Below are 12,366 nucleotides of genomic sequence, written 5' to 3' on the forward strand. Positions count from 1 at the left end.
ACAAAGAAATGAATGCAGACTTATTCTTCATTTTAATGTTTATATATTATGAAATAATTCAAACATACAGAAAAGAATGAGGCATGCATATTCCAGTCACACAGACTTAACTAATATTAATACTTGGCCATATTTGCTAGAGATTCACCTTTTTCTTCTAAGGATATAAAAATGCTACTAACACAGCTAAAAGCCCTTTCTTTTGTTATTCCACTAGGCTCTTTCCAACACAGAAATAACCACTATCCTAAAATTGATAGTATCTTTTCATCCTTCGTATCTCCTTCTTTATTTCACTATGTATGTGTGTATTTGCCCATTGCAACATACAATGTTATTTAAATTTTTTAAATTGCCAGTATAGTGACATAGGCCTGTCAAGTCTAGCAACTCAGGGGGCTGAGGCAGGAAGATTGCAAGTTCAAGGCCAGCCTCAGCAACTCAGCAAGGCCTTGTCTCAAAATTGAAAAAATAAATAAATAAAAAGGTTTGGGGATATAGCACCCCTGAAATCAATTTTCTCCCCAGCAGGCACACACACACACACATGCAATATATATATTTGTATTTTCTAACCCAACATTGCTTTTTGATTTATTCATATTTAATCTATATCATTCACTCATCATTTTAATTACTGTATAGCCTATGATTTAAATATACATATTTAAACATAGATTTTAAACATAAATATTACAGTTTATTCAATCTTATATAAATACATTCAAGAGATTTCCATTTTTCTGTTCTTTCAAAGATATAATGAATATATTCTCCTTATGAAAAAGTTTCTACCTTTCTATTATTTTTTCGTAGGTAATCTGTCTTTCTACCTTTTAAGATTTTTCTTTTTGTGTTTGGTCTTCTATAGCTTCACCTCCATGTGTCTAGGTGAGGTTTTATTTGAGTATATGCAGCTTGGAATTCTATGTTTCTTCCATATGAAGACTCATTTTTCATCCATTTTGAAAATTCCTACTCATTTTAACTTTGAATATTGCATCTTCTCTTTTCTCTCCAGTCTCTCTTTCTGGAATTCCCATTAGATGTATGTTGGGCTTTTTAACTCTATTCTCTATGCCTGAATCTCTTTATCATATTTATCATCTCTTTATCTCTCTTTGTTTTGTTGTAGGTAATTTCATTATAAACCTATTACCTGCTTGTTTGTCTTTTCAACAGCTGTGATTGATCTGCTGTTTTTAATGAATTTCCAATGAATTTGTGATATTAATGTCTATAGTTCCCATTTTTTAATTTTTTTTTCAATGCTGGGAATTGAACCAGGGCTTTGTGCATGAAACACTATACCACCAAGCTACACAGCTATATCTCCAGTCCACACCCCCAACACACCTGGAGATTGAATCCAGAGATTGAATCCAGAGATTGAATCCAGAAGGGTTCAATCTTATTTTGAAATATGGTTTCCAAGTTGTCCAGGCTGGCCTTGAATTTACAATCTTCCCACTCCTCCCAAGTAGCTGGATTAGAGGAGTGAGCCATCTTGCCCAGCTACCAATTTTAGATTTTCTAGTTGGTTTTCTTAGCCTTGTCCTTTCTACATAGTGATGGATGCTTTCCTTTTGGTTTGCTTCTTCCTTTCTTAATTCTTTTCTTTCATAATGTTATTATATTTTAAGCATTCTTATTCTACCGTCTTCTAGAAAATGTCACCCTATTATCTGAAGTTCTTACCATGCTAATTCATCTGTTCTCGGTGTCTGCTGAATCCTGCTCATGATAGGTATTCACTCACAGGATTTTTGAGTTTCTGTCTGAGCTCAAGTCACAAGCCCTGTGTACAAAAACGTTCCCAGTGGAGTGGATTTTTGTTTGCTTCTATAAGTTTCTTGAGATTTCAACAGTCGAAAGTTCTTTTTATAGTAATTTCTCAGTTTGAAATTTTCACACCATGTGAATATTGTAAATCTGAATTTCAAATCCACGGGCAAGTGATACATTCATTTTTTAAAAGGAGATTTTTAAAAATTCAGAACTCAAGACAAAGACAAACACCCTTATTTCTTTCCTGGGGCCAAAGAGTAGAATTTTAAGTCTTGTTTCACTCTCAAGAGCATCCTTCCAATGTCCAGGCTTTAAATGGAGATTCTCAATTACTTTAATGGGCCCAAGGCTTTCTCTTGCCCTTTTTATATGTAATACTCCTAGGGCTTGGGGCCAGTTTCCAACCTAAAATGATTCCCAAGTCTCTAAGTCTTTGGCTTATAACCTTTCTGATTTGACTTTAAGTTCCTTAGTTTCTGATAACTAGAGATTCCCTTCCTAATACATAGGTAATATTTACATAGGTAAATATTACCTATGTATTAATTTTTTTAATTTTGCTGATTCTCTGTGTTAAACATTTCTATTTTTTGTGGCTTCAGGAGACCTAAATCAGCTTAACTGTCCTCACTGCCATAACTTGAGATTAATTTTTTATATCGAGAGAGAGAGAGAGAAAGAGAGAGAGAGAGAGCACGCATACTTGATTTATGGGACCCTTTTTGTATATCTCATATCCAGTGTCAGGTCTCATTCACAAATCCAATTCATTGTGTGAAACATCAAAATTATTTCCAACAGAAATAAAAAGAAATTTTTGCATTCAAGTTCTGGATGAAAGAACTAAATATACAGGCAATCTGAACCAAAGCCCATAAAACCTTGCAATGAGAAGTCATATTTTAGTTATGTAAAAAGATCATTGAAACCTGACACACAAACTCTAATGAATCATGGGATAGAGCAATGGATGGATGGATGGATGGATGGATGGATAGATAGACAGATAGGTAATAAATAGATGATATTGGAATAGAGGAGTGATTTTTAATGTTATCCTTTTCCCCCAGACAGGCTTTAAGGACAGTGTAGCATGAAATTTAAAAAATGGGTTCCTGGGCTTTGGGTTCATCAACTGTATTTCAACCAGAGTATTCTACCTCTATCTCACTTTTATTTGGGACTCCATAAAGCTTCACTGAAGAAAATGTTCCATTCTAGAAAAAAAGTTAAACTACAATAGTACAATAGAATTCATATATGCCGTGTGTGTGTGTGTGTGTGTGTGTGTGTGTGTGTGTGAATATACTTATAGTGGAAGATGTGATTGGCTGTCTGTATCCTTAGGTTTGGCATCCATAGTTTCAACCAACTGTGGATGAGAAATATTCAGGTAAAAAAATTGTATCTGTAGGGAACATAAACAGACCTTTTTACTTATCATTGTTCCATAAGTAATACAGTATAACAATTTTTCTCACAGCATTTACATTCTTAAGTGATCTAAGGATAATTTTAAGTATATAGGAAGCTGTATGTAGGTCACATGTAAATGCTATAGATCTCTCATAAAAGACTTAAGCATCCTCAGATTTTGGTATCTTGGTATCCTGAAACCAATTTCCCAAGGATACCAAAGGATGGCTGTGTTCATCATTATATAAGCATGGACCTTGGTTGTTGGATAGGAATGATGAAGTCCTGGGAAAATGAATACAGTTCATTGAGTTAAGAAGAAATATAAAAATAAGCAGGGTGTCAGATATTTTTAATGCCATAGTGACTTTATGTTAATTATAAGAGACATTAAAATTAATTGCATAATAAAAGCCAATTCCCAGATCATAGATAATATAGCTCAGTTTTTAATGACTATGGTAGGTTTGAGAATATGTGTATTCACAAAAACCTCAGGTGATTTTGATGGAACTGGTCCTTGGACAAATGTTGAGGTATTCAAGAGTCTTGCATAAGGTAGTAACTGTCCAAAAGTCAGTGGTCCACTGTGTCACCATATTTTTTGCCTTCTCAATTCCTCTAAGTAACAGCAAAAAAACTTAACTTCAATTTTTCTTTTAACTCACCATTTTTATGTTAAAGTAAAAATTCCCTATGCATTCCAGAGCAACTATTTTAAAGGAGAAAGCATGTCCAGTATGCTACAAATTTGTCTACACAGGTCTAAATTTTGGCACAAAATAATAGAATTCCTGCCCAAACCAGGAAATTCAGGGGTGAATTTTAATTCTACATTTTAGGTAACACTCATAATTATAGCAAAATCTGTTTAACACACCATTATTTATGATGGTAAGACAAGTGCAAATGAATGCACTGTATTGAAATGAATGGTCAGCCTCTGATCTTTCCCTATAAATAGATGAAAAGGGAGAGAACTACTGGTTGAGACCATTAGCCATTTGCACATTTTGTTGGAGGTGCCAACAGTTAATTATGGTCTTACTGGTATAACTAAAGGAGTAATTAATCATTCAAGTTATTGTTCCTTCCTAAAATGAGAGAGAGAAAGAGAAAGGGCCAAGTCAGAAGTCTTAAATTTTGCAGAGCTCCTTATATGAAACTGATATTGTATCAATATGCAGGAAGCACTTCATTGTCTGGTTCAAGGTGGGGCTGGGGTTGTGGCTCAGTGGTAGAGTGCTTGCCCAGCATGTGTGAAGCACTGGGTTCGATTCTCAGCAACACACTAAAAAATAAAAACATTGCATCCATCTACAATTAAAAGTATTTTTTAAAAACCAGAAGCAGGTATAATTAGTATGATATGGTACGATACAAAATTTAAGATTTAAAAAAATTAAGAGAGACAAAAATTTAAAAATATAAAATAATGGAAACCATATTCATAATTTAAATTGAAAGAAAATATTCATTTCCCCAGTCTATACAAATATTTCTAATCAATTTATATTCATCTTTATGAACAGAAAAGAAATAGAAATCATGAAAATGTTAATCTCAATATTTACAGAAATGAAAGTTAAAACCACTAGAAGGAAAATCCGTTTTCCTATGAAATAAGAAAATGTGATAAATGTGACACAACTCAGCTTTGGCAGGATGTGGAAGAAAATAACATAGATACCTTATTGATGAGGTAGTGAAATGATGAGTTACACATTTCCTGAAGTATTGTAGCACTCTGTGAAATCTTCAATGATGAAATCATGGAAGAGATCATGCCCTCAATGCTAACCTTATACTCTTTGGGGAATGTATACCGAGGGACCTCGGAAAGGAGAAAAACTCCTGCACAAAGATGTTTAGCACTACAGTACATATTAACTCTAAAACCTGGAAACAGCTCATACTTCAAATTTCAAGTATTTGGAAAAAGCTATAAAAGTGTTAAATTAACATGGTAGACTATATATGTGCACATGTATATACACACAAATTTATATGCATGCACAGATATATATCTATATGAGAGAAACCACTGTGAAGAAGTTTGTGGGAATATAGAAATAAGTAAATGAGGTAAAAAGTTTAAATTATATATATATATATATATATATATATATATATATATATATATATATATATATATATATAAACTCAGAGCCACACTGTAAAATTATTTCTTTATGGCAGTATTTTGAGGACCTTAAAGGTGGAAATCATTCTTCAGGGCAAAAGTTATTTAATTTAATTGTGCAAAAGTGATCTAATAAAGCTTGGTAAACCTTGGAAGTTTAGAATGGCATCTAGCATATGGGTTCAGGAACTGCATTTAAACAAAACTTCTCAGGTCCAGCTAAAATAGGCTACCTGTGGAAAATACTTTGGTACACATTTTAGTATGGTGCGTGTGGGGAATATTTCTAATTCACTTTTGTGTCCTTACTTCTGCATATGCACAATAAAATATTAAACAGTACATTTTTCAAGCACTAAGTAGGCTCATCTTATTAATAATAAATGTGTCCAAAGATATATAGTTGAGAGGCTTATAAATTCCATGAATATATTTGTAATTTCCCCCATATATGGAAACGCTTTAAGCAGAGGACCAAGTCAGCTGAGAGGTAGGCCTCTGGGCAGCAAGCTGGGCTCAGTCAATAGCAGAACATTCTGTCCCTACCACCCACCATTCAAACCCCTCACCAGCAAAATCCAAGTGTCCCAGAACATTGGCCACCCTACCTAGCCTTTAGCAGCAATTAATACGTGGCCTCTCCTTTCTCAACAAGTTGTCTTCCCTTGGATTCCATGACAACACCCCTTCCTGGCTGTCCTCCTTCTATCCTGGAGTAGGATAGGTTCCATCTGCTGTTCTTCCTGACCTGTCTTTCAGTTCCTGGTCCTCTTCTCATTTCTACCTACACTTCCTTCCTTAGTGATCTCATCTCACAGTTTTAAATACCATATGAATGATGAAAAGTCGCCCACTTGGACCACTCCCCTAAACACTAGCTTCTATGTTGCACCACTTATTTAAAACTCAGTTTGTCTAATAGACTTCTCAGACTCAACATATCCAAAAATAAGCTGATTTTCATCCCAAAATCTCATTCCCCAGCAGACTTTCCCATCTTGGTTAATGAAACTTTCAGTCTTTCAGTTGCTCAGTCCAAAAACTCGGGTGTCATCCTGGACTCTTCTTTCTCTCTCATGTCCTATATCTAATGCTAGTAAAATCCTGCTGGTTCTACCTTCAAAATGAAACCAGCACCAGAACCCTTCCATGTCTTTACAGCTGCACTTCTGCCATGCTGGTCTGAGCTTTCAAATCTCTCTCTGGATGAATGCCCCCTGCTTCCAATCTTGCTCCCATACCTCAGGCTACAATCACCACTGCAGTCAGTTAAAGTGGTCCTTTCAAAATCTAAATCAGGCCAGGCCAGGCATGGTGGCTGCACTCCTGTAATCCCAAACACTCGGAAGGCTGAGGAAGAGGTTTGCAGGTTTGAGGTTGGCCTCAGCGACTTAGTGAAATAAGGGATAAAGATGTAGTTCAATGGTAGAATATCCCTGAATTCGCAGTACCACCCGCCCCCCGCCCCCCCAAAAAAACCCTGTCAGATCATGGGATGCTTCCACTCCTTGATAGCTTTCATCTGACTCAGAGTAGAAGCAAAAAACTTTTCACTGGCATAGAAGCTATAGTGATCTGGCTCCTGCTACCTCTTTGACTATTTCTATTCTCCCTCCCATCCACTCCAATTCAGCCAAGCTGGCTCTCAAGTATCCCTCAAAATGTGTCATTCTTCAGCTTTCAGCTCTTTGAAATCACTGCTTCTGTTTTTTTGGAACGACTTTCCAGAAAAGTCATTCATATGTGTCCACATGGTATCCCCAACACCTACTACATTCTTGGCTTACATGTCTTTACAAATATGCTCACAATAGGCAATAGTGCACCATGTTAGATCTATATCAAGCCACACTACTTACAGTAACCCAATCCTTACATACCTATCACTAACTGTGTGTACTCATTTACTACATTTATTGTCTACTTGTTTGATCCCCACACTAGACTGTAAGCTACACAAGGTCAGGAAATTTTCTGTTGTTTTGCTCATGATACATCACAAGTATTCAGATAGTACCTGGCACATCATATCACTGCATAAAAACATTTGTTAAATGAAAAAGAAAAAAACCACAAGAATCAAAGCCACATAATGTCAAGGCTCTGTGAAGATAGAAATTTCATGGAGTGATATCACTGTCAATCAAAAAGATACAATGTTCTGCTCGTTTCTGACAACTGCAGATAAAATGTGGCTTTTATTTATTTATTTATTTATTTATTTATTTTGGCTAGGCAATATTTTAGCCACAGCAACTTGGAGAAATAAGGAAGAAATTGAACATTTCTGCCTCAAAGTGTAGTCTAAGTAGAAAGAAGGACTCATCTGGATACTTGAGGCAGGTAAAACTTTGAGTATCTTTCTTTAAATCAATGAATGATCCACAGTCTCATTAGGTAAGAGATGCATCACAAATATGGAGAGACTTAATGAACTATTAATGAACTATTAATTGATGCAGCATAGAACTAATGAAAGGATTAATAAATTATCAGAAGGATGTAATTATGCATGAAAAATTGTGAAATATCCCATATTTCATTCCTTTGTCAGCCAGTAAAGAAATTAGTTCTACTTATTCACCATCAAAGCAGTCATAGGGTTATTAGGTAAAAATTCCACACAAGAAATCCTTACACAGGATGTTTAAAGCACTAAAAAGAAGATCTAGGTTAAATTGAGTCCTATCTCAATGCAATTGTATAACTTTTGACAACAATTTAGCTTTCTAAACCTCAAGTTTCTCATTTGTGAAGTGGGACTAATAATTTTCTGTTTGCCTTCAGACTCCCATAGTGAGGGTAAAATGAGAATAGGACTATAAAACTTCTTTAACAAATACGATTTGTCATTGTATTTGTCATTGGTTTTCTATTTCTTCCTCAGTTTTCAATCATTCAGAAAAATGAAACAACCATATGACCCAACTATACCACTCCTCAGTATTTAGCCTGAAGCATTAAAGTCAGCCTACTATAGCAATTCCTGCATACCCATGTTAATAGCAGCACAATTCACAGTAGGCAAAGTTATGGAACCAGCCTGGGTGTCAATCAATGGATGAATAGATATTACATTTTCTTTATCTATCTATCTATCTATCTATCTATATTCATATATATATGAATATTCATACACAATACAGTTTTACATATTCATACACATACAGTTTTACTTAGCCATAAAGAAGAATTAAATTGTGTCATTTTCAGGAAAATGGATAAAACTTGAGAACATCATATTAAGCAAAATAAATCAAATTCAGAAAATAAGGACACTAGAGAGAAAAGGGAAGAAATGGGTGGGTGGCAAGGGAGACATATCATGAAAATATAAGAGAGGCCAATGGGGTAAAGGCAGGGGATGGTGGGGGGAGAGAAAGGAAGGTTAAGTACTAGAAAACATAATTGGCCAAATTATATTGTTATATTTTGTGAATGTATGAATATGCAGTAACAAGTCCCAGTATTATGAATAATTATAATGCACCCCAAAGAATTTTTTTTTAAATTAGGTAGCTGAAAAACTATGATACAGTGCATCTCCACCTCAGTTTTATATATAAATTATTTAGAGCTCTTTAGAAAAAAAGAAGATTATGAAACCTACAATGTATGGCTTTTCCATTTGCCTCAGTCATCTTAACACCTTTGAGAGTTAACTCAAGCCTTTATTATTTTGGAGAGACAGAGTCTCACGTTTTTGTGGGCTGAGTGCAAACTCCCAGGCTTAAGCAATCCTCCTGCCTCAGCCTCCCTGTAGCTGGGACTACAGGTACTCACCATGTTCAAGCTTGAATTTAGGACTTTCCTCACACAGAATCACTCCCCTCACCCCATATTAGCAAACAGAGCCAAAATTCAAGTGGAGCTTGAGTTTGGGAATCCAATCATGACCAGTTTTGAAATATTTCCAAAGGATATCATTGCCTAATTAAACACTGTAACTCTTTCACTGGATCTAGCTGATGTAGGAAAGGTAAGTGATTTTGATCCCTAATTTCCTACACGAAATACAGGAGCTCATTTTCTGATTTCATACTACGGTGTCTCTTTTGATTCTGGTTTGTGATTTCTCGCCTCAGCCCTTGTTGGCTGTTTTTGTACTTTCTCACCATTTTCCTACATCAGAAACAAATAAGCAAGACGTTGGAGAATTTATTGCTAACAGGACAACTTCAACACTCTTCATTTGCAGATGCTACGAAATACCCAGGGACTAAAATGCAATGACCACATCTCAAATAAATGTTAACTTTAAGAAGAAGAAAAGAAAAGAAAAAACACCAACAGCCTATCAAGATACATAGTTGTGGCAGTACTGAGCACAGCAGCTGCAGGTCAATTTTTTTTTTTTTTTAGTATTTTTTTTTTTTTTTTTAGTTGTCAATGGATCTTTTTATTTATTTATATGAGGATGGAACCCAGGGCCTCCCACATGCCAGGCAAGTGCTCTACCACTGAGACATGAATCCAGCCCCTGCAGGTCATTTTTTAATAAAAATAAAGTAATTCTTAGAATACTCATCAAGTGTATATGTTTTGAAATTTTAAAAAAGAAATCATAGCAAAAGCCACTTGCTTACCTGACTGATGTCACTCATCCAGGCAGCTTTCTCCTGGCGCGAAGGTGCTAATAAGACCACAGTGAAAGGGGCAGCATCAGGAGGCTCCACCACTATCTTAAAATCCAGGTGTCCAAACATGTGCCCAGAACCTTTGGCTTCAACATGTGGAAATCAAACAATTAGAAATGAATACAAACTATGAGCAATAGCTGCTTTTATACAGTTGAATTTAATATGATCCATGTGCATCCAGGGCCCAAATCTCATTTCAGCAAAAACATTGCCTCCTAGGCATGGGGAAGGCCTCATGAAGCTAATATGCACATGAGATAGCTGAGGGCAGCAGGTTACTCAAGACTAGGGTCCCAGTCTCCTTATTTCACGTTTAATTTCCATAATGAATAGAAATACAACCATTTATTTCAACTCCTCTTTCTTTTCTGCCTGCCACTGAAGAGTCACTATCATGAGTCAATTTCAATAGAATGTCAGTTCTGAAAGACAGTTTATAAGTGCTCACAGGTTAAATGGTTCAACAGGTAAATGATTTTAGGGAGTTTATCCTCAGCATCTCCTCTGCTTTGCTAGGCAGTTCCTCTTCAACCACAGAAGATCTACAAACACAACACTTTTTTAAAAAACCTAAAATAATTGTAAGTAATAATAGAATGTGACTTACAGTCATCATCACTTGCATCAGGCTCTTCAATCAATGTACATTCTATGAGAGAGAGGACCCCACCTGTCTGGAAATAAACCAATTTGTCATTTAGAGGCTGAAGGTCTTGCATAGGCTGGAAAGCTGTTCGAGTTGCCGCAGAAGAAAGCATCAAACAATTTTTCATAGAGTCCAAAATTAAACTTAGATATGTCATATAAATTGAATTCATTTAATTTTAGTCTATTCTCTCCTCTACCTCAATCTTGCTCTCAGTGTTTATAAACTTTAGTGACTCCATCTATGGGAGACTAGATAGCACCAGAGGGACTTCAGAGAGCAACTATAGTTCAGCAATGGGCTGAACTCACCCAGCATGAAGTAAGTGGTTTAGAAAGTAGAAAGCCATCATCATGGTGTTGAATAATACTTTCAAGCAATAATAACAGAAGGTATAGATAGACAAACTTCCTACAAAGTCCCAGATAGCAAATATTTTCAGCTTTGCAAGCCATATCATTTCTATCACATCTACTTAAATCTACTGTATTAACAGGAAAGCAGCCATAGATGGATGATAAACAAGCAAACGGGTGGAGTTGTATTCCAAGAAAACTGTTCACAAAAATAGGCAGCAAGCTGAAGGCCATGGTTTGCTGACTCCTGGTCCACAGGAAGATAAAATAGCAGTCAGCAAATATCACGTGGGTGCTCTGCAATGATTTGACCAGATTTTTGTAGCTCATCAGTCACTAATAATAATTTTGTCTAGGTTTTTTATTTTATTTATTTTTTTACTTATTTAAGATAATGCATACCTAAAATACATTTCTATTACTTTGAATTCAAATGTCAACAAAGTAAGTTTCAGAGCTGTGAACTGTACTTCCCTCTTTATGCAGTCATGACAATCTGTTTTAGGCTAATAGCAGGCATGGGAAAGTCACAATAGAGTTAACCTCAACACCTCTTAAGTGCTGGGAACATAAATGGGATAGTCACAGAAAGCCCATACCTTGAGCAGATGCAGTTTTCCTCCTGAACTTCTTGTACAAATTAAAAAGTGTTTTGTAAATAAGAAGCACTGTCTCTCTCCTTCCTTTTTCAAAGACAGTGAACCCAGGCGAACTTTACTAAGTTTCCCCCGCTCAACAGAAGGTACTTGTATAAGAGAACCTGGTGATTACAAAAGTGAAGAATACACAGCAATTAAAATTCTGTCAGGTGAGGACCATGCTCTTGGCAATAAACACAAGGGCCTGTTTCCCAAGATACCAAGCTTAGATTTAATGCATCATCAGAACAAATAAGTCTCCCACACTCCGAGAAGAAGAAACAATGCATTGTATTTTAAGGGTTGAACCGTTCTTAATACTTTTGTGACTGGAACATACATTGGAAAGAGGGTCAAACTGAACTCCAAGAACAAGGCACTTTTGCTATCTCTCCTCGGTGATCTGATTCCAGTCAATTTATTCTTACTAATAGTACAAAAATTATATAATTACATATGGTAATATAATAATATGATAGAAATCATTCTTTCTGAATTTCTGAAGGTAGATAAGTAGCATATCTATATAATTTACCTTGTATTTTAAAAAACAGAATGCATGCACATTATAAAAATACATAAATTAGGTATTTCAGTACAATTTAGTTTAGGACTATGTTTTAAAGGGCAGATATTTCAAGCTGCATTTAAATTATGTGTGATAAAAATTCTTTGTGGAATCTAAATAGAAAATAAACCACATAAAAATCTCCACCCAGAACACTACTGTGAGCACAGC

The 12,366-nt window shown here is 35.5% G+C and overlaps 1 protein-coding gene across 3 annotated transcripts in view; it reads right to left on the minus strand.

Moving 5' to 3' along the window:
- Rasgrf2 (Ras protein specific guanine nucleotide releasing factor 2) overlaps nt 1-12,366 on the minus strand; it is a 230,910-nt gene that overhangs the window by 109,831 nt on the left and 108,713 nt on the right. For 2 of the 3 annotated variants that reach the window (XM_076857070.2, XM_076857068.2), the window contains exons 10-12: nt 11,589-11,749; nt 10,595-10,661; nt 9,934-10,070 (exon numbers count right to left, since the gene is read on the minus strand). In XM_076857070.2, the coding sequence (XP_076713185.1) occupies nt 9,934-10,070; nt 10,595-10,661; nt 11,589-11,749 (365 nt within the window). The remainder of the gene's footprint in view (nt 1-9,933; nt 10,071-10,594; nt 10,662-11,588; nt 11,750-12,366) is intronic. The other variant, XM_076857069.2, reaches the window with a different exon arrangement.

The sequence above is a fragment of the Callospermophilus lateralis genome, chromosome 5, assembly GCF_048772815.1.
Source record: "Callospermophilus lateralis isolate mCalLat2 chromosome 5, mCalLat2.hap1, whole genome shotgun sequence".
Classification (NCBI taxonomy): Eukaryota; Metazoa; Chordata; class Mammalia; order Rodentia; family Sciuridae; genus Callospermophilus; species Callospermophilus lateralis.